General features: G+C 36.0%; 1 protein-coding gene and 1 long non-coding RNA gene across 2 annotated transcripts in view; one reads left to right on the forward strand and one right to left on the reverse strand.

Annotated features, from left to right (window-relative positions):
- The first annotated feature begins 1,375 nt into the window (after nt 1–1,375).
- The window catches only part of LOC135201548 (uncharacterized), an 83,021-nt gene continuing 57,278 nt past the window's right edge, over nt 1,376–27,118 (forward strand). Inside the window, exons 1-3 of the long non-coding RNA XR_010311548.1 lie at nt 1,376–1,495; nt 2,093–2,280; nt 3,470–3,605. This is a non-coding gene — a long non-coding RNA (uncharacterized LOC135201548). The remainder of the gene's footprint in view (nt 1,496–2,092; nt 2,281–3,469; nt 3,606–27,118) is intronic.
- Nucleotides 17,817–27,118, reverse strand: part of LOC135201547 (rapamycin-insensitive companion of mTOR-like) — a 144,617-nt gene continuing 135,315 nt past the window's right edge. Inside the window, exon 28 of the mRNA XM_064230544.1 lies at nt 17,817–25,187. Coding sequence (XP_064086614.1) covers nt 25,008–25,187 — 180 coding nt within the window. The 3' untranslated portion in view covers nt 17,817–25,007. The remainder of the gene's footprint in view (nt 25,188–27,118) is intronic.

Below are 27,118 nucleotides of genomic sequence, written 5' to 3' on the forward strand. Positions count from 1 at the left end.
TAAACACGTAAAACTGTTTACATGTACAATACATAATCAAAACTAAGCACATACGGCTTCCATCACCATCATTAATATTTGGATGTCCTTTTATCAGTCTAAGTTGGTCCATCACGTAGAAACTTTAGTCATTTTTTCATAACTTCTGCTTTTGTGTCTAACTCCTTATAAAGACGCACGCCTTTGATTTTTCAATCTGTAAATTTTCCCCTTCATCCAAATTCTTTAGGAATCCTGTTGAATAGTCTAAGTTTCGAGTATTCTTGGCGTTTTGCTGTTATCAGGAAAATTTGTAATGTTCTCTTGTTTCTCAAGTTTTGTTCTCACAGATTAAATATTCAAAAGACTGAGCAAATATATATAGTTTTTCTTGTCTGGATGATTTTTTTCTTCATTTTACTCTTAATTTTCTCGAAGATTCTGTGCCTGATAATTAGGAGGCCCTGGAAAAATATTTTTTTTTTACGTCGAATCACAAGTTTTGAGCTATCTAGTCTTTCTTAAACGTGTTTCTGACAAGTCCTTTTGCATATATGTCATGGCTCTTCCCAGATTTCGGGAAATAATCTTGAATTATGCTTTATAGGTGCCAGCTTTCTGGCATTTAAAGCATCTGTCACGTGATATCTGTCGTAGATATTTCTACCCACATTGGGTAAGAAACGTCTTATCGCGTATTCTTTTATTTCGTCGTCTCTATAATATGCATTTTATTACTTCATGCTCTCATCCCTTTGTATTTGGTTTCAGCGTTGCTGCCTTCCTGAATTTGTTTTGCTTTTTTTCTATTTTTCACTCATATTTTCATGATGGCATACTGTCAATAGCATTAAACTGTATACCACTGTAATGACAATTTCCCTTAATTTTGAATAGCTCAATAATCAAACTTATACACATCTCTAATGTATTTTTTACGAATCTCTCTCTCTCTCTCTCTCTCTCTCTCTCTCTCTCTCTCTCTCTCTCTCTCTAACAGAAAATCAGAGCCCTACGATTCGTATAATTACGTATTTTAAACATCCTACATAAGGACTTTTGTTTACGTTTCCACACGTAATATTGGGGAAATTGACCAGAACACTTGGCGTAATTATATGCATTGGTATTTACTTAACAAAGCCGCATAATAATTTTCCAAATGTTTATTGTGCGTAATTCTGCAACACAACCAAACTAAAAACAAGGACCTTGAGCAAAAGTAGATCAGTGACGCTAACTCCGAATCAGCAATTCTTATCTGTATGGTGGGTATCGACGTTCTTAACAAGCAACCTGGTATTTTAAATGCATGTCAACTGCGCTTTTAAGAGATAACGAAATGGTATTTATGGGTCTCTTTTAGCATACAAGGGTACGGGTGGGTGGGCGAGCGCGTCACTCCTTGGAAGATTACGTAGCACTCAAGGTCTTCCATTAGCCTTGGTAACTCTGTTTCAGAGATGACAAAGGGCTGCCGAGTTGGAAGGCAGAACTCAAGGGTTCTCAATGACCTGTGCGTATTGCTAATGCAAAGAAAATCTATTAATATTTTTAGGATGATATAAAGTTCATGATTTCTATGCTTTCACGTTCTTAAATGTTATGTTTCACCATTTCTCTTCTGTGTTCAGTTTTATGTGACCGTGCTTACAATTGATTCTTGCTGTTAACTTGTCAGTTCATTCGTTTCTCAATAAATTCACTTGTTTACTTATTGTTTCAGATTTTGTTTTCTAAACATCCTTTTCCTCCAAAGTTAGCTTTTTTTTATTTTTCTCTTGATTTGGTCAATTATCTTCAGATTTTGTTATTGGGTTGTAAACGGGACTGTCGTCTGTATGCCAATGTTTTGTTACTTTTCACTCTTCTTGCAACCTACTCGTTCTTCGCCTTACTTTTAGCATATTTCAGATTTATCCTTTTTTTTCCATTTACCCCGTCTAAGTTTTCCCCATTCTCCACTGATGCTTTCATTTTCCTCATTCTACGATTTATATATAAAAGATTTGACTTATCTCTTGACAACGTAGCTGGTTCTTTGGGTACTCGGTTACCTGTCAGTTATGCATAGCGGCTTAAACTCTTTGACGTCGTTTCTATTTGTTGACAGCACAGCGGCCTCTTGCGGAAACTATCGCATCTTACCACTTCAGAAGGAGCTGGCGCAATGGACAGAAGTGTGTATTTCTACGTGGATTTCTTCTCGTGGCTCGAGGCAGTCAAGTTGTACAGCTAAGAAGTTTCCGTTCAACTCATTGCTTCCGTTTTCTTGGGGGAAACCATATTGGTAGATCTAGGGTACGTATCCGCGGCGGTCCAGACTATGGCAATTGCGGTTTTTCTATGCAGTTTTTACCTACTGAACAAGAATTTTAAGTAATATTTATTCGGACGAATGTAATTAACCCCCGGGGGCCAGTACTAAACACGGCGAAATACATTGGACGCCCCAATCCCTAGTGGATGTCGTATCCGCGGTTACGTTTCTTGCAAGGTAATTCTAAACAATAGTTCTGCACGAACTGGAAGGAACGTAACCGCGGATACGACATCCACCTGGGATTGGGGCGTCCAATGTATTTCGCCGTTTTTAGTACTGGCCCCTGGGGATTAATTACAGTCGTCCGAATAAATATTACTTCAAATTCTTGTTCAGTAAGTAAAATAACATAGGAAAACGTCAATTGCCATAGTCTAGGCCACCGCGGATTGCTTCTGTAGAAATACCCATGACCAAAATGAGAAATCTATACCATTCAGTGTTAACAGAGGCCTACGAAACTAATTCACTTGTGTGGCTGTCAGTACTGCTTTAAATCTAAAGCTCACGAACAAATGGATGTTTTCACCATTTTTACACCTGGATTTGTATGTATAAGGAAGTGTAAGAATGGAGAAAAAGTTCGGGGAGTGCAGGTCTTTGCTCAGTGTGTCTTTGGGGAGAATAGTGAATAATTATAATAGTTGCAAGTGATATGCATAGAAAAGTAGCTGGTAAAGAGATGAAGCTCACGAAGCTGAAGGAAACTATTAGGAGTGTTCTAAAGCAGTTCTGAATGTTTCATTTGCATTGTCTATAAAAATAGGACAGAAAAAATAGTAATGATGGAAGGCAAAACTGATCATAAGGTTGAATGCAACTAGACCGAGGGTCAGGTCATCTGCATATTTATTTCCTGACATGTTTTGCTCGACAGTTATCTATAATTTAAGTGTTTACAATACTAAGTCTAGTAATATAGCTCCAGTTCTCGTGCACCCCAGAACGTTCTTATTGAGATATAGTAGTTGTTTCTATAGTGTTTTGGTGGACAGCGATAAGTTATTCATATCGGCACAAATCATTGCCTTCACCGCAGAAATTGCAACCATACAAATACAGTTCCACATGTGCCACGACCATTTTCAGTATTCCAAAAAGGAATATAGTTTAGTTCGTTACTATATGACTGTTGTATTATTAATATAAGTACAATTTTGCATGCAGGATATCGCAACTGTTTGGAAGGTACCCGGAGCTATAGATGGATCTGCCTCATTTGCATGATGATTTGAATTACCAGTTAAAAGAGCACAGGATGATCAAGCCTGGTCTCCAGTTCTGGATCATCAAGCTACCAGAGGTTAGTTCCAGTTCACTGTTCTTGTAGCTGCTGCATGTATATAGGTTGCTTTTAGAACGTAAGCATTTTTGCACTAGTACTCGGAGTTTAGTGAGCTGGAGGAGTCATCCATGAAGGCTAGTCATGAGGTCCATTATAATATTTAATCACTGAAAACAAAGTGACAAAGGGAGTAGCTAATTAGATGAGGGCTAGTAACAGAAATGAAACCTTTTATCTATGGCTCTAATGACAGTAAATGGTTCACTTACGTAATTAAAGATCCTTTCAACGTTCTTAATTCTTGTAAGTCTATGAATGTGAATATTGGCTTTATTAGGGAGAATACTGAGCTGGCATCAAGTAAAATATTCAGGATGAAAGTAGTAATATGCTTTGTGTCTTTACACTTCCTATACAATACTATTGTTTAATATTTTAGGAAGGATAGATATAAATAAAATATATATATGTTAATATTTTTGGAGCAGAAACAACTTTGAGGTAAAGAGAGGAGAGGTGGGTTTTTTATGGAGATAGGGCATATATAAGACATATATAAAGGTATATTGTGAAATGAAAATGAAGTTTTAGTTGATGGTAACGGCTATCTAAACGATGACAGAAAGTACTCACTTGCTTAACTTAAAAGACGATTAATGCTATAGGCCTCGCGTTCCTATTTATGTTTTGAGAGTATGAAAGGTAACTGGAAACAGCAGACTTAGCAATACTATTCGAACTGGTAACGTCAGAAATGCTTCTGATGTAGGTTTACGTAAATTCTTAGTTTTTTGAAAAGATACAGATAATGACAATGTGTCAGCATGGCAATGAATTTATCAAGGCATTGATTGTAAAATACAGTAACCACTTAATCACTAACTTAAGAGTTCCAAAGTATGTATTTCATTAACGTCTGAGAATCCCTTCAGAATATATTGGGTAACATGTCTTTGGTTCGTGACTGTGTGCGCGCCTTTTTTTTTTTTTTTTTTTTCACTCCTGGTTGTTACTGTTTCATCTTGGTCTGTTTAGTGCATCTTCAGACTCGGCACCTTTGGTTCTATAGCAAGAAGTTGTTCGACGTAACCACCTCAGGTGGTCCTCAGGAAGATCCATAGATTCAATATGCAAGAACTTATTACTTATGTAACAGATGCTTTAATCTAGCAAAGCTCTCGCTCTCGTCATGGTTCATTATATGATAATTAGCAGAGGTTAAATACCTTAAAACTTATTCTAGAATTGTTTACTTCCTTGCTTTGCTTTCCTTTCGCTTGACGATGAATAAGGAAAACGTTTGTAGAACCTACGACAAACAACATTGTTTTGGCACATCCCGTTCTCCTTGTAAATGATATGTTTGCCTCGTTCCTGCCCAGGTGACAGATGGTGATGTCCGAGTCTCATTGGATACTATCTTATGAGACTGACTTTGTGTTGGTTTACGCAGATTATTTACTTAGCAACTTAAATCGTATCTTGGCCATTGAAATAACTGAACCAAACAGTAGGTCTTCCCCAGGAACTAAGAATAGTATTTTTGAGGACCACTTCTTTATTCACTGAGCTGTTGGAACGTGTATGTATTGTTTCATCGAGTGGGATTTGAAGGGTTGGGTGTCACAATTGACCAGGATTTGACATTTTGTGCATACTTATAAAGTGTTTGGGTCGAAATGGTTCCATTATGAAGTTTTTTTTTGCTGCATTGTTATTTTGTATACGCTATTTGCTGTCTGACACGGTTAGTCAGGGGTAAATGTGATGCCTTCGATTTATTACTGAAAGTGACTTTTGCTAGTTTCCCCTGGCAGTCTTAATTTTTGTGTGGTTGTCCAACCATAATTCTAGACAGCTTAAATTTCTCGAAGCTAAGAATGCTCCTATACGTCAGTCAGACGTGAAATGATGAATTTCCCTTGCTGATGACGTTCCTATCCTACCTTCATTGGTTCACATTCAGACATTCTGCTTCCCTTCTTGCTCAGCTCTTTTCCTCTTGTCATAGTTTTGGTTTACAGCACTCTGCTCTTTCTGCTACTTCTGCCAAGACTACTTTTCAAAACTACAATCATGCTAATTGGCGGCTTTATAGGTACATAATCATACTGACTGACTCACAGGAGACCCGCTGGAATCAAACTCATACTCAGACACTTGCCCTGCTGACTGCACTACTCTGCCCAATTGTGTTTTTACCTACTCTGCCAGTATTTATAGGTAACAACATTCCCTGAAGCACCCTGGTATCTGCTGCAAATTCACTCTTCATCTACTACATTTACGATTGTGGTGGGCATCACTTATCAAGATATAGAATTGGGGAAATTAATTCGAAAATTAATGTGTAACAGTGATGATTTTTTTCCTAGGTATACCTTGGTAATTGAAACATTTTATGAAGGGAATCCTTGTTGGTTAAAAAAAAAAATTAGACATTGGAAAAGGCTCATTCAAAAGAATTACTCTAATTTTTTTATAGACTGAGAATGTTAAAGTCATTAACAACAGATAAAGAATTTGTTTGTTTTTTAATTTGATCTTTCGTTTGGTTCCCAAGGCTGTATCATTTTAAAAGTTTACCATCGAACTACAAATTCTGTTTTCTTTTATTAAATTATTACGTTTTCTATGACTGCCATTTCGTGCTGTACCGCTGTATCTCATTTCAAGGACAGTACACGCACTGGGTGACCCCGCCGTTAATACAGTAACCCGTTGTTAACAACTCTAAATTTATGGTTCTTTTTTACCAAATCTTTGCAGACGTCAGTTTCAAAAATAGGAATATTAATTAAAAAGGATCGCATCAAACAACGAACAGAATTCCCTCTTTTTTTTTCGATGTAATTTGGAATACGACGCTTTAAAGTGAAGTTCGTTGTGACTTCGGACTATACCGTAATACGAGTGTTGGCCATTTATAGTAATATATGTGACCAATCAGCTATCGTGTAAGCAAAATGTCATTGGATTATTACAAAGCAACATTTGCCGACTGTAATGTTTTGTGTACGGGTTCATTTACAACGAACAACAATGCATTGTCATATTACTCTCGACTGGAGTTTTTTTTTTTTTTTTTTTACCAGACCACTGAATTAACATTAACTCTCCTAGAACTGGCCTCTCGACTGGGGTACATTAGTAACTTAACATTATTGAGGTTAAGCCAGATATGGAGAAAACTTAATTAGATGGACAAAGTGGACTGTATGCTTAATATTGTTACTTGGTTAAAAAAAGAAAAAAAAGTATTCATTGCTAACGAGGATAACACAGTAGTATTTATTAATGAATAGTACCACGATTAAGTACTTTCATTTACTGAGCATTTCTTATAGATTAATTTTGAGGACCGCTAAATGTTACCTCGTTTCTATAAGTTACTTGCGTAACTTTAAATTATTATGAACACTGTACAAGTTTATCAGATCAAATTATATTCGTCATTCATAATAAATGAATCAGGAAAGTAAAATAAAATGGAGGGATACTGAAACGAACTTGTTGAAATTCTAAGTTAAAATAAATCTAATAAATAAAGATTAAACATAACTAAGTAATTATATAAGACCAATTAAATTAATTACTCAATAGAATTACAACTCAATGGCACTCATATGGCCCACGTTACGACAAAGCTCAAATGATAAGGGCAGTCGCCCTTTCTAAATTCACATACAATAGATACAAATCATAAAAGGTCTCCTTGAAATTAAGCCAAGAAGCTGTACGTTCCGTCCTGCATTCGTTTTATCGAAAAAAAAGACAAGTAATACAACTAATTACCACGAATACAGAACAGACGTACAAAGTTAACATTAACATAAAATCTTTAAGATGATTCTCAAGTTTATCAAAAATAAATTCCAAATTTAATAGCGTGGAAATTCAACATACAGTGAATTTGTGGCGAAAAAGATGGACTTATAGTGGACTGTATTATATGCTTAACGTTGTTACTTGGTCAAAAACCGCTAAAAGCCTTACGTAACAACTCCACAAAACTCCCTTTGCGGTTTCTAAATTACGGGGAGATATCTCTCAACCCAATTCATTATTAACGAGGATAACACACCAATATCATTAATGAATAGTAGCACAATTAAGTACTTTCACTTACTGAGCAGTCCTTGTAGACATGAACTCAGATCATAAATCGCTACACGAGATACGACGAGAGGTACGTGCCTCTCTCTCTCTCTCTCTCTCTAAATGTTGCGAGTGCTCACGGGTTGATTTTCAGACCTTAGAGGACCGCTGTGTTATCTCGTTTCTAAAAGTTATTTGCATAACCTTAAAATATGAACACAATAAAGGTTTATCAGATCAATTCATATTCACCATCCACAAAACTGAAACAGGAAAAATGAAATAAAATTGAGGGATATTGAAACGCATTTGATAAAATGTAAAGTTAAAATTAATTTAATAAGTAAAAGTTAAACATATCAAAGAGTAATAACATATAAGTGACAATGAAATTATCACTCAAGGGGAATTGTAAATCAATGGCACTCAAATGAAACAAATTACGACAAAATTCAATGAATCAGGGCAATCGCCCTTTCTAAATCCACACACACATCACTACACAACACTATACTCTGTTTTTTTTTATCTGTCCATCGGCCTGTGGTGTTTTCACATGGTAACACTGCTTCCCGGGCTTTAAATAGTTACGCAATGTGTAAATTTTAGGTAAATAAAAGGATATTTGGGTGTACATTTGCAACTGAAAAGCGTTTTACTAATTTACTGAATGCGAATTACACCGTTAATATTCGAAATAGGATATTGTTATTATTGTTGAATGTAAGCTGAATCATGAATGTGACTATCTTAAGCCCCGGACGCAGTGTTACCATACACAAACACCACAGGCGGCTGGACAGATGGAAAAAAACCGAGTATAGATAACAGGTGACCTCAAAAGTTGAGCCAAGAAGCTGTCCGTTCCGTCCTGCATTCGGGTTTTGTTGGGGAAAAGAGACAAGTTATTCAATTACCACGAATGTAGAACTGACGTACAAGGTTTTCATGAACATAAAAAACTCTACAATAATTATCAACTTCGTTGTCAAAAATAAATTCCAAATATAATAGTGTGCAACTTCAACATATTTATTAAATGTAGTGAATTAATTGGTGGTGTGTGTCAATACAATTTTGGGCGATATCACGCCTATACAGTGTACTACGCACATACGCATACACACTCCTAGAGGGGCACGCAAAGGAGCGTTCAGAGGGGCGAACTGCTACCCTTCCTTTCCCCTCCCGATCTTTTGACCTCTCCTAATGGCTTCTCTGGCGAGAGGCACAAACAAGACCCAATGACACCAACTCTTACCATACGTAATATGCGCAAATCATTCACCAAGAACAATTTCATATATATAAAGACAAATGAATCATCATAACTAAAACAGTAATTATACTTCGTTACTAAAACGTCTACTGACGTTTATGTCAAAAGACTTCGTCTTTGTGTAAAACCATCCTTTCGGTGCTAAGCGCACCCCAGATACTACGTACTAGAACATAGCAAATCAGATAAAATAATGTTAAGAGTGTCATTCTCGAATAGATGTGGTTCTTTCACCCTTATTATGTCATGCAGTGTAGACGTACATATCTTTACAAAATATATGGGCATGCGAATACATTTGGTTTTCACATGAATACAAATACAGTAACATAGTTCCTGTCTGTCGATTACCTGACAGACGGCAATACGCAGTGAAAATCAATCAATAATTTCTTATGAGACAGACACTAATAACTATAGTAAAAGAAAAATAGCATGGAAACAAGTGAATACACAAAAATATTAGAAAAAAAAATCGTTGTGAGAGGAATTCCTCACACCCTCCCCCACCAAAAATTCATACAACACATGTATAGTGTCCTTATAAAGCTCCTTCTCGAATCAACTGTTTTCTTTGTTCGTCGGCCTTAGCAGCAGTTATTCTCATGGGCCGACGATCAGACATCACTGGTGGTGGGGAATCTGTTGAGGTCGTAGGGTCATCCTCCGCAACACTCTCTAGGCCGTCTCCGACGTCCTTGGTTTCGGTCCTCTCCATCGTCTTCTTTGTTGTTTTGTTTATATGGCTAGCCTCGTTTAAGGCCTCGTTGGTCTCGCCTACTTCATTCTGTCCGCTTTCTGTTGTTGATTCCTCTCTGACATTACATTCGAGTGGAATGACTTGATTCAATGGTCTCGTAAAATTTCCACTTGCTGTTTTTATCTCGACTGTCCTTATAACATCGTCAGGACCTGCTTGGACAGATATCATTACAAGCCCAATATGGCATAGGAACAAAAGTAACAGCACCAACGCTGCTACCAAGTAAACATACGTCATAGTATTTATCGTGACAGTACACAAATGCATTATAATAATCAGCACCAGTAATCAAATCTATATCACTAGGAGTATCTGATTCAATAGTTTTACCTGCCAGTCTAGTACCTCGCTCTTGTAATCGCAGATACACGCTGTGTAGCCCTAGTGTTTGTATGAAAGTGTTAATTAATATGGTTACAAACAACAGCATTAACTTGATACGTTTAGTACTTAATTACTAATTGGTCGGATTTTTACCCTTACTACATCACGCGTTTTAGTTTCATTTCAATATTCTCTCTAAAAGGAAGTAATGTTAGTTCCATTTGTTTTATTGGTACCAAGTTCAGTTTCTCAGCAACGTCTGGGTTGAACGTTCTTTGGGATCCACTGTCTAGAAAGGCTCAAACTGGGATCTGATTCTCATCGTAACAGACGAAGGGTAGCTGTCGGTAATGCCGTCGGTCGGAGAGATGCAAAGTTTGAAAGCTACTCGATTACTATTGACGTTATTCGTAGTAGCTGATTTTTTACTAGTGTTGGAACTAGGCTGTAACTGGGCAGTTTCTATAGACTTAAAACCAGCTTTACTTATATCTGATTTAATGCTTAGAAGGTTTCTAAGACGAATTTACATTCACGCTGGTAGAATTAGGCAATAGTCTGGCACATAAAAATGTATGGTGTTTACCATTACAGTTCAAACAATAAGTCTTACTGCTACATTCAAACGAACGATGACCCTTTCTTAAACAACGAAAGCATAGCGATAATTCCTGGACACGCGCTCTCCTACTCTCTAAAGTAGTAAACTTTCCGCAGACTTTACCGCTGTGTTCGTCCTGACAAAAACAGCAATAAAACGCGACCTTCCTAGTTTTGTTTTTAACATTGGTTCTGGAAGCACTACTAGGCGAATTCACGTGATGTTCATTTTTCGTTAAACCTTTGTTGCGATTCTTACTGCCCCTAACGGCGTTAGACGGTGACAGAGTAGGGTCATACATTTCACTCCTATCTAGAATCTCAATTACTTTCTCAATTCCCTCTCTCAGTTGATCCACAGTAAGATCACAAGTGTCATATTTGTGAAACAAGGCGCTCAACGTTTCCTTTGATAAACACCGTTTTATTATTCCTTTCTCAAAGAAATCGCCGTTCTTCTGCCCGGTTAAAGCTTCTAACTGTTGATCGATGCTATTCCATTTTATGAGGAAATCCATCAGTTGTTCTGCATCATGCTCAGGGTGCGGTAAACTTAACAGCTGATTCCTCAAGTGTTGTTCCAGTTTCCCAACATTGGAAAAACGAGTTTTCAGCGCATTTATTGCTATAGTATAATGAGCAGGAATTACAGCTATACCCTCAACGGTTTCACGCGCTTTGCCCTTAAGGTAGCTATTCAGCATAGAAAACTTGATGACATCATCCATGTCCTGCCTATCATGAATAAATGTTTTAAAAGCTGTCCAAAAAGGATACCAGTGCTCGATTTTCCCATCAAAAGTGGGTATCGAAATTGTCGGTTCAACACGTGCAGGTGCCGCTAACCAATCGGTGAGTTTGGCGATATCGTGTCCAGCGCTGGTGAGGTAACCGTTAGTCCTCTTTATGGCGTTTACCAATGCTTGACCCTTGATCTCCTTATAATATTCAGAAGCTGCCGTCTGTAGTGAATCGATTGCTTTCTGAAGGGACCCTAAGCGCAGTTTGAGTACTGCTTTAGACAACTGTTCAGCACATTTTACATCGTTCAAACGTCGTTCAGTTTCACTTATAGCAGCCTCATACAAAATGAATTCGTTACTATAATTGTCTGCAGACATGGTGAAAATTTTAAGGCAAAATCATACAAAGTTTATGATATTAAACATATATCAAAATAATATCTTGGTAGACACTACCACTTCGAAAAAATAGGGATACGCAGAAAAAATACTGTAGTAACAATCTGTTCTACAGAACCAATAGTACTGGTCAACGCCGTATTACAAAACTCTTATTCAAACAATCAAATTACAATGAGACGTAAGAACTGCACATCGTCTCGTTACATCTCAATTCTCATAACCACATCTACCTTCAAAAGAGGAGAATGACACTCACCCAATAGTTCGACTCTGTATCTAGAATGTCGTGTGCGTGTTTGTGGTAGTTAAAAAACTATGCGCCTGCACAAAATTCTTCCAACTGAGGAAAAAGGGTTGTAAACAATTAAAAAGAATTAAAGATGGAATATAGAATGAACTGGTTCTGAGTTACAAAGATCGAAAATATGTTCAGTATCGTGAATAACTAAATACTTGAGGTATTTTAATTTTCTAGTTCGAAGGACCAAAACGGGATAAGCTGTGGCATAAGCCTTGCGTACTTTCTAATTTACAGGGAGATATCTCTCAACCCAATTCATTGCCAACGAGGGTAACACACCAATATCATTAATGAATAGTACCACAGTTAAGTACTTTCACTTACTGAGCAGGAACTTCGGATCATTGTTTCTGTGCTCTCTCAAAATCCCGCGAGTACTCACAGGTTGATTTTCAGACCTTATATGACCGCTATATGTACCTCATTTCTTGAGTAACTTGCGTAACTTTAAATTATTATGAACACAATACAAGTTTATCAGGTCAAATTACATTCACCATTCCTGAAAATTGAAGAAGCAAAATAAAATAAAATCGAGGGATATTGAAGCGAAATTGTTAAAATTTAAAGTTTACAATAATTTAATAACTAAAGGTTAAACTCAGCAGATGGTAATTACATAAGAGACAACTGAAATTAATTACGCAGACGGAATTACAAGTCAATGGCACTCAAATGATCGAAGTTACTTCAAAGCTCAAAGAATAAGGGGAATCGTCCTTTCTATATCCACACACAATCACACACGACACTATAGATAACAAGTCTAGTCAAAAGTTGAGCGCCTAAGCTAAAAGCTAAAAGCTTCAAGCTGTACGTTCCATCCTGCTTCGGGTTTTATTGGGGGAAAAAAAAAGAGAGACAAATTATACAATTAACACGAATACAGAACAGACTTACAAAGTTTACATTAACACAGAACTTTTAAGATAATTCTCATGGGCGTTATCTAAAATAAATTCCAAACATAATAGTGTAGAATTTCGACATATTTATTAAATATAGTGAATTAATTGGTGGTGTGTGGCAACACAATTATGAGCGATGTCACGCCCACACAGTGCACGCACATACGCATACACGCCCGTAGAGGGACGCGCAGAGGGGCGAACAGCTATACCCTTTTACCTCCTGATCTCTTGACCCGGTTAATGTCGTCTCTGGCGAAGCCGAGACTCGCGAGAGGTAGTGCAGAAACGATCTAATCAAGGTATATACCTTGGCTCTAATAACACCTTCAACTGTTACTATACGTGGTGCAATACATTCACTAAGAGTTATTTCATTTATATAAAAAAAAATGAATTATAACTAAAACAGTAATCTAGACCTCATGCTAGAATCATGTATGAAAATCAGACAAAATAATGCTACGTATTTCTACGGAATACTCAATCATGCGGATGTGTATGTGTTTGATATAACTGATACAAACAGTAACATTGTTCGGTTAACTGACAGACGGCAGCTCACAACGAAAATTCAGATCTGTAATTTCTTATGAGACAGACGACACTAATAACTTTACAGTAAGAGATAGTCAACTGAATTTAAAAAATAAAAAAATAAAATGTTGTGGCAGGAATTTCTCACACCACCAGTATGCCAGCAATGGCTCTCGTTCCCATAGGTAATTAGTATTTCGACTTTTGATTATTAGCTGACAATTCTCAATGGCAGAATATTCTTATTGAGAGTTTTTACACTGTATTAGGTTCCCAATTCTTATTGCTAGTAAATACAATAGTTTTAAACAGTAACTTTCTCCGGGCATTATCTTAACAAGATAGGTCATAAAAGATATAATTCTTTACTTTAGTGTACTTGGGGAAAAAATACAGTATATGAAAAAAATTTCAGTTCGTTAGTTGAAGTTTGGTAATTCATTTTCTTCAGAAACCGTTTTCTCAAGTTTTGAAATTGACCCCTGCATTTGAGGGTAATGTAGCATACTTGCAATACTCAAATCTGACTTAGATATTGGATTAAATGAATGCCAAGTGAACATATTTTTTGACAATAGCTGAAGAATGCTTTCCCCTCAAATGAGTTAGTTTCAGCGATGCCCAATAATTGCCATGGATGACCTTCATTTAACTGAAGCAAACGTAAATTTTAACGATTTTTTTTGTACCTTCATTTTTCTTATCCTAAGTAACTTATAAGCAGGGATCTTGTATAGTTTTACCTTAATATACACTCCTTTTAGTTTATGGGATACTGACAGATACTCCCGCAGAATTGTTGATTTTAGGTCGGAATACTTTTTATTACCTCTACTACAGGGGTTGATCTTTGAACACGTGAGTTTTGTTAAGCAACGAAAACTCATCTTTTTAGAAGACTGTACCAAATCACAATCCAGTTAGCTGAGATGGCATAATTTTTAGACAACTTGTATAGTTATTCTTATATATGAAAACTTTAAGCCTTTTATGTGGATACCTTTGGCGACAGCTGGTGTGGTTGTTGGAACTGTAAATTTGGTGGCAGCCATGAAGGGATTGTTGGTAACAATCCATGCATGCATCTGCGCAACATCGCTTTTTATTCTGGACTGATTGATTGATTTATTGACTTTTGACAAACATGCCAAACACTGGGCCACCAATTCAGCGCTAAAACGTTAATGGATAGTGAAAAGATCTGAAAGGTTAACTGGAGGAAAACCTCGCAGATGCACTACGAATCAATTGTTACAAGAGGGTGGACAGTAAGATGGTAAACAAGAGAATATGATCGGAGATACAGGAAAGGAATGAAAGTGGTTGCAGCTAGGGACCGAAGGGACGCTGCAAAGAACCTTAAGTTATGCTTACATTGCACTGCATGAGGTGCACTACACACCTACTGTGTCTTCTGGAGTTTGGCCACTATGGAGTGCTTAGATTAATGTGAGTTATCCTAAATATATCCACAATTTGTTCATAAAAAAGCTACAAGCTCACACATGTATGAATACTTACCCCCTAGGCAAGAAGAATTCTCTAAAGATCATGGCAGGTGGTAGGTGAAACACCCTACCCCCTGAAAATGTCAAAAGTCACATTAAGTGACAGAGAAGGGATGACTCTTGTAACTTGTGAGATGCCTCAAAATGACAGGATCCCATGCCAGAGTGCAGCTTGCTGAGAGCTCGCTTTAGGAGAAATCATAGGACTTACATTTTCTTGCAATGCATTAGACCAGCTCAGAAGATAATTATCATAATGCACTGCATCCTGATATCTCCGCTGGTTGTGTTCAACTCTTATGAAAAACTCGCCTGCATTTTGTAAGAATACAATGTGTGGCTGCTGGGAGGAAGGTAGAAAGAGGGAGAGTACCTGTCATTCTTCATTCAATCAACCATTCACTATTGTAAACCTTGGTCAAGATGTTTTGTCCAATAGAGCTTAATAGCTACACAACATGCTGAGCAACAGCACAAACTAAAAAGGATGCATCCTAGAACTTCTGGTATACAAAGAAATGTGGGGGATGTCCTATATGCAGAAAGTGATGAAGCATGTTTGGTGCTGCTAAACACCTGCTTTCTGTAATTGTGATACTAGGAAGTCTCTTGCAGGAGACATGGATAGTCTCAGTCGGGAAGTGTGAGTGCTTGCATAAACTGGTGATACCAAAGCACGTGGTTAACGACTCTGGACGAACAAAGGATAGTTTTCTTGGCTCCTCAGAAAGAAGGCACAACACATCAAGATACCAGTCAGCTTGTATCCAATGAGGTGTAGTGGAACTCCTACACAGACGTTCTTGTCAACTGTACACCACAGGAAGTGTCAGATCAGATTGCAATTCAGTATTACTTTGGACACAAATTTGGGCCCATGAGATATGAATTTCTCTAGAAATGACAGGTGACCCAGGAAGACTTGCCAAAGCAAAGTTGTTCCATATCTATCAACATAATCAAGTGCACCTTACTCTGTTTGGGATGAGTCTGAACCATTTCCATTTCATTCTCACAATCCACATATCATAACAAAATGAGTTAATCTAATCCTGATCCTGTAGCAACTGTGCGTCTGGAACAGCCAGTATTAGCCAACTTTTGAGATACACTCCACACCTAACTTCGCAAGGAGTAAAGAGGTACTGTGACTAATCTGTTCTTTAGGGGCAAGGAACTGTTTGGTCTGGTAGAATCCATGACTGGGCCCTCCAACAAAGCATAGGGAGACAGTAGGCAGATCTCACTTCTGCTCAGGTTATCAAGATGAGACCAAGTCAGGTTGGCTCTACACCCAAACGTGATGAGCATGCATACACATTGTCTATCCCGGCTCAGTCTACACTGAGCATCCCATGAGGCTGTGTAGCAATTAGAGGTGGTAGTGCAGGCAGAGTTGGTGCCATGCATGGAAATACAGTTATTTCTGCAGTAGTCTGGAGAACGTTTCAGGATGGGTTTTGGTAGTCTGGGGGGTGACCTTTATACAATGGAGACTGGTCACAAACAGACCTGTAACCTGAAGCGGCCGTCTCTCCCATGATCACCGGCCAATATGCACAACCAAGGGCTGGCGAAAATCAGAAGACTTCCTAGTCCTCTTGTGGAATCATGCCTTCGAGTTCCTTCCTGCCTTTCTTCTTACAGCCTACAGGAAGGTGTGGAAGAGGAGGAGAATGAGTAGGAAGAAAATTGGTTACCTCAACCTCCACAGGCATAGTACACTTCTTCAAAGGGAAGCAGCTAGAACAGGAGCAGCTGATACATTAGCGCATTGACCAGCAGGATCTTTAAGAAGCCAAAACTACTACAAAGAACCTTGGGTTGAAACCAAATGCTCAAGGAAGGTGAAAAAGGAAGGTTCCTTCAGAGAATACTTAGGAAAGTCATGAAGCCTTCAGCAACTCCTTTATCTCTTGGTGTTGTGAGTGTCACATTATCAGAAAACAAGGTGGTGGGAACCAAAACGGGGCCCAGGGGGATAGACTCCCTCGCCACAGCATTGCACAAGGAATGAGCCGCTTGGTGCTATCTGGCCAGTGCACACTGGGGGTTTGGGTGAACTACAGTCTAGCAGTGGTACAGGTGGGGTAGGCACAGTATGAAGAAAAAGTAATTTCAGCAGTGGTAACTTCAGAAGACACTGATTGAACCTTCTATCTCCAATATATTTCTCACTAAGGAGACAAAGAGACACTCGGCACGAGTCAAAGACGAGAAAACTTCCTGGTTTCTGCAAGACAAAAAAATTCAGGTCAATGATGACCATAAACTTAGGTTAACCACTCAAATAGTGGGTTGTGCAAGAAGTTGTCTTCATATATCTATTTTAATGTTTATGTCTTTTCCATTTCTTAGTGTGTTCTTTCTGTATTTCCCCTTACCTCCTGTACTTCTTTCTAATGAACACCACATTCTTTGGAAGCTTGAATTTCAAGTCAATGGCTAGTTCTGTATGAACAGGGTTCATCTTCTGAATACTGACAGTGCAGATGACACATGTGGGTGGTCACCAACAATCTCTGCACTGGATGCAACAATTTTGAAAACCGTTATGCTTCCATAACCAGACCAGCTATTGTTGAAGGTAACCAGATAAAAGAATAGTGTTTGTATCCTTGCAGTAACTGTAAAACAATCTTGACTAATGCAAAGGCCAACAGATTGCACAATAATATGCCTGTCATCCAGCCCTAGCTCAAACACTAAAAAGATGGGTTGTAAGGTTGTTACAAGCAGCTCATGCATATGGTTTTGAAACACAAGTTATCATTATTTCTTTATTGATCAGTACAATATTACCTTACACTAGTAAAGGAGTTTCTTATAATTTTAGTATAAAAAGCACTAGGTAAAAGCAACTACAGAACAGATCCCACACAGAAATAAACTTTCATCAGTCAAACCACAATGAGTTCTAGAAAAAGCCAGATGATATTTGTTGGCCATGTTAACAATGATTACTTATTCAGACCAAACGGATAAAACTATACAATCAATTGCAACTGTCTGACAGTTTTGCATCCGATTACTTACATTTTTTGTCTGGCTCAATTTTTAAAATCAAACAGGATATAAACAGATGATGATCCGACCAACGCAACTAGTACTTGGGTAAGCTACCCAAGTTATGCTAGTTATCCTCTAGAGCCAAGAAATAACTGAAAATAGACTATTAATTTCCAAAGTATTGGTTGGCACTGGTAATTATGAAACACGCGCCAACAAAAAGCTGAAGTAAAGAACCTCCTTGGAAATTCTTGTGAATTTTGGAACGTCAAGTATAGCTGAGACAGTCTAGCTGTGTTTTGAAGGACATTACAAAGTTTTCTGTTTAGTCTGTTAATCACACCAATTTTTGAGTTACCCTTTCCTAAACTCCTGAATATTGTACACATCTGACATAGCCTTATGTGTAGCAATGCTAAAAGATCTTTAAATTTTTGCAATCTAACTTTAACAAGAGTTACAAAAAACAAAAAACTTTAATGTACTGACTTGATACATGAAGTATGAAAGATGACTAAACAATTTGGAAACTGCATTAAGTCTCATGCACTTTTAATTTTAAGGATAAATAGCAAGTATCAGCAACCTTGAACATAAAATACTTCTAAGAAGGTAATACAGCAATAACAAACAGCTCATTTCCAGTTCATCACAACACCAGCTTTCTGGCAACTTCTAAAACCACTGGGTTTTATATATAGTAAACCCATTAACTACGTAATGGTACATCAATCATCAGGTACTTTACCAACCACTACTACCTGCACCTTAACAACTAAGCAATTAAGCAAAAGTTCATGATTTGACTAAAGTTGTCTCATGATTTACAACAAAAGGATTTGTAACAATTTGTACCAAATAAGTACACACGATATAATACATTTATATTGGCCAACTGAACCAATGTTTTTTTTTTTTTTAACAAATGAATAAAGAAAAGCAATTTTTTTCATAGGCAGAATATGGAAGAAAGCTCCTAGACCCCCTGAGAATAACCCATACAGGCTTCTCCCAGGTGCTGTCTAAGAGATTCCCATTCGAAGACTATCAAATATTACATTATTTATGTACATTTATATACACAATATATAAAATTTACTTACATTAATTCACTTAAACAGCACCCTATGATTATCCCAATCTACATGTCTTTTATAAATAAATGTTCTACCTGAAAAATGAAAAATGTTCAACAAGCATCTCAATTGTAATAAAATGGTTCAATGTTTAAAACATCTTCATGAACACAAACTAGATAACATCCCTAAATCAGTGTGACCATCAGGAACAAGGTTATTCAAAACTTTTCCACACTCATGTAGGCCTATTGCATTAAAAAGAAGCTGTATTTAGATACTCCAACTCCTTTTTTTTTTAAAGATTAAAATGCTGCAAGTTTCTGCTACACTTACAAGCTAATAAAATTACTAAAATCAAGGAATTATAAAAAAAAAAATTCTTCTTTATTAAAGAGAAACCCACTACAGAATACTTCCTGCCTCAGGGTAAACTGCAGTACTTATCACCAGGACACCACACAACAACAAACTATATTCACTTGCCCTTTGAATGACAAACTGCATGAAGCAACTTTTGTCCTGAGTCTAGTATGTATTTACTGTATAATGTTCAGAGGCACAAACTTTAAAATTTGGCACAAATATACTTGGTAAAGAGGCCTACGTGATTCATCAGTTCAGTAAATCTCTTGGTTTGTGGAAGAGCTACATGTTATACACAATATATGTATTGTACTTACAAAATAGGAAGAATGAATCTGAACACCTTAGAGTAAATACAAAGCCCAGATAAACGTGGCACTCTAGTTAGATACATGGCTCAAATTGGGTTCACACAAGATGGGCTGAATACCTAGAAAAATTTTACTTTTACTAATGATAAGAAGAGGTTGAACCATACGAAAATGTTCAAATAATTTTTAACTATTCATTTCTAAATTCTGGTTACAATGGTGGAAATCCATTTCCATTTCATTAAATAACCTCATACATCAACCTAAATGAAACTCAATCGTTCTTTTATTGTAAAAATAAAGGCACTACACCGTTTTAAAATGAAAAGGAAGTTTCTGCCTAACTGTTAATTACAAATCCAGGTCATTCCATAAAACCAGTCATCCAGGCACTGTTTATAAAAGGATAATTACACACAAAGCTACGATTAAATAATAAAGCTGTTATCTGTTCTATGATACCTGCAATTCTCTAAATGCACAAACAAAAGACAGAAAACTATGACTTCTAACACCAAAGATTTATATTCAATACAAAACTAAAACATATTCCATACAAAACTAGAACACATTTCGAGTAAATGTTTTGCACATGAATATTCAAGGTTTTGAATAACAACACCATCTGATCTGCTAAAAAATACTTCATCTTGAGGGAGAGAATAAGACAGTACTAACACCATGAACTTCCTGTTAATAAAATTGACCATTTTGATCAAATAAAATCATTATGGGAGACTAAATGCCATATTTCATCCACATTTTTGCAACATCATGAAGTGAATACTGTTGGCCTTCAACCAAGGTAAAAACTCTCAATTCAATCTACTTCTCTCCAACAAGATAACTCCTAAAAGTAATAACCTGCACACAAAAAAGGCAGAAGATTATTTTAATTATATATAACAGTATCACTGTTATCATTCTTAACTCTCATAGGAACAAATACAGAGAATAGTTCCCTTAAAATATAGGATGATGCCAATGTTACATAAACAAAATTAGTACACTTGAGGCTTCTTCAAGCAATTTAATCAAAAGAATTCTTATTTTCCTTTGTAATAAATGTTGGGGTACCTGAAATATAATTCCTTTCCTTACAATGGCAAGATACCAGTATGTGAAGTGATAGTTTGTGCTGACTGAATGCTTACAATTTCTTATATTTGTGATCCAACACCTTTAAGGCATACAGAGCTTTGATTTTTTTTTCAGTTTATTTCCAGTATTTAAAAGAGTAACCATAAACAACTAAAGTGAACCTCTAAGGTAATTTAACCCTTAAAAGGAAGGGTGGTAAATATCTAAATCTGTTGAATAGTTGGGAGTTGACAAGTACACAAAAATGGAACTGTCCTTTGCCAGTTAAATGATAGGGTAGGTAAGTTAAAATTAAAAATGTAACTCAAAGTACCTTTTCTAAAGGACAGAAAAGCAATGGACTGATGAAACTTACTTTTATCAATGAACCAAAATGCTTGTTTTCCTTTTAGAAATGTTGTGATATATCCTAAAAGCTACTTTCTGAGGCAAGAAATGTCAGCCATTTTTCTGCACTGAGTACCCATTTCCTAACATTTAATGCTACTTAAAATTTTTCAAATACACAAATCTTTTTGGCTAGCCTCAATTTAAATGTTTAGCTACTCCAAGTTCATTTTAGAACTTTATTATACATTTTCTTCATTGTTCAGAAATAAGCTGAATACCCACCATGATAGGTACACAACCTTCATAAAGCATTATTCCACTTTTTTCAGCAGAAGGATACAGATGAAAAATACTTAACAATTACTACATTTTGTAAAAATGACACAAATCAGGCTTTTAAGTACGTACAGCATAGCACAATGTAAACACACTGTTATTCATGAAGTCAACTGGGGTGCATCTAAATAAGATCTATTTGGAAAATATTCCAGTCCTGAAGATGCATCCTATTCTTAAGTAACAATAGATGGTGTTTGGTGGGTAATTGATAAAAGAATGTCTATGATTTTAGACATCTTTTCTGCACTGACTGTAAATCCATTTCATAAGAAACATTTAGTAAGATCTGAACTACACAAAAAGCATTTCAATTTTTATCCACTTGAATATAAAAATCATTTTTGTAAGCATAACAAGCTCATGATTGTGATATATAAAAAGGTCTAAAACTACCTGGGGCTGGGAGTTGAGGGGGGGTTGGGTCAAACTACCAACTATGATGACACCAACTACAAGAACCTTATGCCTAATAGGAATTTATGGAAGCAATTAGCTTAGAATTTGGATAAAAACATACACAAAAATTTATAAGAATGAAAAAAACCATTCCCAAAAAGATATATACATGTATAAGTAGAATAGTTATTCAAGCTCACTTGTGAGCTGCAAAACAGAAATTCATAACACAAACTACCATATTGGAAAATAATAAAGTTCTGCTATTCAATCTACAAATTAATATCAAACAACCACTGTCTGCTTTGCAACTTGGTCCACCTAGTAAATACCATTACAGCTTTTAGGCACTTCAACACTACATGTTCCTACACACCAAAACTTTTTGTTCATGCTGACAGAAGTAGTTTAAAAAAACGTACAAAATCCCTCACAGCATCAATTTAGGCAGAAAGAGAATTTTGAAATGAGTGAATGAATACTGCAACTGCTAAAAGCAACTTTGCTTTGCTCCTCATTTCTTGACACTTTAGTTTCACATACATGATTAAAAATGGAATTGGTTTGCTATTGACAAAATTATGCTGTAAACCATTTTATAAGCAGAAATAACCCTACCGTACTATCAACACGAATCACGTTAAATGGCTAAACATAATAATCATTAAGTACCTTTCATAAATTGAAACAACATACCTGATAAACAATTGGTAACTATGAACCCAGCAAATAATGTGAAGTCAAATGTAATGGAGAAAATTTTAATTGGTTGGAAAAATTACTCTATGATATCATAGAAATTACTATAACCTGCCAAAAGGTGCTTTATTAAAGACTAACTGGACTTTTGTAAAAAAAACTTGAACAATAATATAAAAATCAGATTCTACAGCTAACTAAACTAATATCAATAAAAACCTATAAAAAGCTTTTATACTAGGAGACAATCTATGACCTGCTTGACAGAATTCTGATCATCAGAAAATTACTATAAACTGAAGCACTAATATATTTACAGTTTTAGCTATTCCTAAAATAGCTACAATGTGATAATAGATTAGGCAGCTGTAAATCTTTTTTAATTTATTTATTCTAAGCTAGTAGCACAGTAGTTTACTATATAATGCAGTGATGCTTCTAACTATGCATTACTAATATGAGGCTAATTGAAAAAAAAAAAACAAATACATATACGAACTATCAACTCCTGTCATAATCAATTAGACATCTTATGAATGAAAAAGTTGTATGTAGTACTTTCACTAGCACTTCAGTTACTTTTAATTTATGTTAAACCACCATTACAGTAAGCAATACAAAAACCATTAAACTTCAATTTCATCATCATGTTACTGAATGAAAGAATAGATATATCTAATGGTGTTTTAAATTATGCTACCTTTAAAAAAATTGTACTTTACACTAAGTGCAATGCACTGGCAGTGAAAACTATGGATTGAATTTCTTACAATATTTACAAGGTAAGTAAGGAGGTAAAACATACATACAACTATAGTTACTATATTGTATGTACATTCATGTATATACATACAAATTTACAAAAATCGAAGCAACAATTAACCAATTCAGTGTACACCTCGCTTTGCATCCTGCATGCACTACTCTAGCAATGAGCTATAATTTGGATATATATGTGCTATACTAATAAAATATTCCCATCTAACAAGGTTGTGTAATCTCCCATCTAACAAAGCCGGGTTATCGTAAGGGGGTGGGGCTTTTGCATACCCTAATCCTGTTAGGAACTAAAATTAGCTAATGAAGTACGCATTAAAGAAATATGCCCCAATCCAAGAGACAAAATGACAAATTTTTATTCAATTTGTATTTTTCAAAACTAACAAACCTGAGATCGTTGTTAGGCTCAGAGGTCTGGATAAACTAATTCTTTATAATAATAATAATAATAATAATAATAATAATAATAATAATAATATTAATTTAATAATAATAACAGGAAGATAATCTTCTAGCGCCAGCTGGAAATCCAGTAAAATTAATAAAAAAAACTTGTGTAATCCAGGAACTACTTCCATATTACCATGGTACTTGTAAAGAAAGAAAACTTTACTTTTTAAAAATAGTACATGGTTTTTATTGGCGTGCACCAATGAATGTGAATAAGTAACAAACATATCCCAAATCCTTATTACTGTGTTTAGAATTACTTGAAAATTTGCTGCTCTGATATACATTAATCATGCTTAATCTTGCTATTTATGTACAAGAGTGAATATCCAAGAACATTATTACACTTTAAAATGAACAAAGTACAAGTGCTGGCTACAATAAGAAGGTGTTAAACTGCCATTTCTTTAAGTTTATATATGACACAGAACTGGTTGTTTGTTGCTTCAATCTACATCCATATACTGTACATACTGCAAATATACTGTATGTACACAATGAAAATACAACATACATATATATAAGCAGCACATGTATATGTAAATAGAAAAAATGTTGTATGTACAGTTTTTTTTTTTTACTGAAGCCTCTGTTCTTAAGCAACAATTAATAATTAAGTTACATTAGACTAGCATCGTGTCAAGAAATATATAATGAAAAGATAAATAAATAATTTTTATAATTCTATAGTGCATTTTACTTGTTGCCAGTTCACTGGTACCTGCTTTAGAAATTATTTTGGGAACTAGATCATCGGTGGAAGTTACATATATGTATCAACAAACGTCAAACCTAAAGAAGATAATTTTCTCTCTATAAACACTATGATTACAAACTCATTACCCATGAGTAACTGCACAAAGCTTACACCAGCAGCACTGGAAAATTAGTAACAAATTACCATTTCATCCCTATCAAGTTAAAAAAATAAAAGCTAGGTCACTATGCAGTCTCCAATCATACTTACATTTCTTTCTTGAAGCAATGTTATCTTTCATTTGAGCAAACTGTCAGCTAACAGAGCAATAAATACATGATTATAAAGTGACCTAACATTTGTGCTTCCACAATGATAGTTGTACTGATTGTAAGTACATATGTTAGCACTCCTCTTCTTTATCTGACTTATCTGATAGCGTGACTTCAGCTATGTCTGCCATGGAAGGAGGCTGCAAACTGAAGCTATGCACAGTGGGGGGACTACCAGTTACTATGGGATTCATAGTCTCACAGACATTATCAAGCTTACCCGTAAGAATTTTATTGGCCTCCGTGAAAACCTGAAATAGTTAATACATACTTACAAAAAGAAAGCATCACGAGAAACAAAATTCTATTTTAATTTATGGGTCATGAATTTTCAAAATAACTAAGACTAGTTAATCCAAACAAATTTTTTTAATTGACAGAGGATGAAGATGTGACAAACATTCTTGCATGTTGCTGATGCATTACTCAAAGGCCACTATAGAAGACTATACATAAAGTCAGACCTCATTCATGAATTCTCAAAATGACTAAAACTAACAAATCCATGTAATATTCTTTACAATTACAATGAGCAGATAAAGATGTTATATAATCAATAACAAGAATATTCACATGTTTTTGTCATAGAATGCCTACATGGGTAAGAATCCAACATATTTCTACTTTAACATCCTTATATATGATGTGAAATATTAACTTCTAGTGCAAGGGTATTTTTGGGATTAAAATCTTGAAGGTTTCTACAGGACTTCTAGAATCCTTAAAAAAATTACAAATTTCTGTGATGGCATACCATCGTTAGTAATTCTAATGGCTGATGCTATTGCACACAATTTTGCCCTGAACAAACCCCATGTCTAAGACAGATTTGGACCCATCAGTGTGCCTTGCATACTGTGAACCTTTGTCTTGCATGTCTTGCTGAGCCCCATTGTGCCAAGGAAGCCCTCTCTAATCAACGCAAGTTAAAGTGGGAGGCAGCTATGAGGGAAGAGCCGGCTGAAAGGACTAATGGAACTAATCACTTGAGAGCTAATGCCAAGATCTCAGGGGAAGACAATTGTTGGATCTACTTGGAAGTTCAAAACAAAGACAGACTCCAGCAGAAAACCCATAAAGTTCAAGGCCAGTTTAGTAGCCTAAGGCTTTGTTCAAAAGTATGGCCTTGATTACCACAAAATGTAAGTACTCTCCAGTTGTGAAGGGAAAAACCATCAGACTCATGCTGATATTAGGAGTTGAGAAGGGATGGAATTGTGAGCACTGTGATATCAGCCTACATAAACAGCAACATACAAGAGGAAACCTACCTGGAGCAGCCTCAAGGTTTTGAAGATGGCAGGAGGATAACAATGCGTAGGCTGAACAAGTGTCTGTATGAGCCCAAACAATCAGGCCAAGAGTGGTACAAGAGGATCAAAGGAATTCTCATTGACATGGGGTTCAGCCTTCCTATGGCGGTGACCCCTGCCTGTTCACACACCAAAGCAAGAAGTTGTACATATGCCTGTACATTGATGACTTAGCTGGGAGGGGAGAGACTGCTAGTATCAAGTGGTTCAAGGAGATGCTAAATAAAGAAGTCAGAATCGGGGAGTTTGGGGAGATCTCAGATTTCCTGTCGCTAAGGATTCACAGATTTGACAATAGCACTGACCAATGTACTATATGGATCAGATATTAGAAGAATTGGACCAATTATCCCTTCATTTTTTCTTATTATTTTGTACCTATGTGGGTCAGATATTAGAAGAACTGGACTGATTATCCCTAAAGCGCCAATTTAACCACATTTATGTCATTATCATTATGGTATCGCATTTATTCTTTTCACATTATCATATACTCTATGTAATGACTACATGAACTTTGTCTGTTCTTGCTTATGCTTAAATTTTTTAATTTATTACTCATGGTATACTTTGTTTAATCCTTGCAAGTATTATTCATGTTTTGTTCACAGTCAAGCAAGGCTCCATGTCTATGGTGAACATAACCTATATGATTCCCTTTCAATATACATACTTCAATATTTTGCTCTGTACTGTCATGCAACCAAAACTGTTGCACTGTGTTCTTTGTTCTTTCTGTTTGATTGTTCATGTTTTTATGTATTTGTCAAGTGTATCTATGAGTAAAAAAAAAATAAATAAATAAAAAAATAAAACAAGGGGCCGTGTCTGGATGTTATTAACGGTTTCAGTGTACTCAATGCTTAGGT

The sequence above is a fragment of the Macrobrachium nipponense genome, chromosome 28 (genome assembly GCF_015104395.2).
Source record: "Macrobrachium nipponense isolate FS-2020 chromosome 28, ASM1510439v2, whole genome shotgun sequence".
Taxonomy (NCBI): domain Eukaryota; kingdom Metazoa; phylum Arthropoda; class Malacostraca; order Decapoda; family Palaemonidae; genus Macrobrachium; species Macrobrachium nipponense.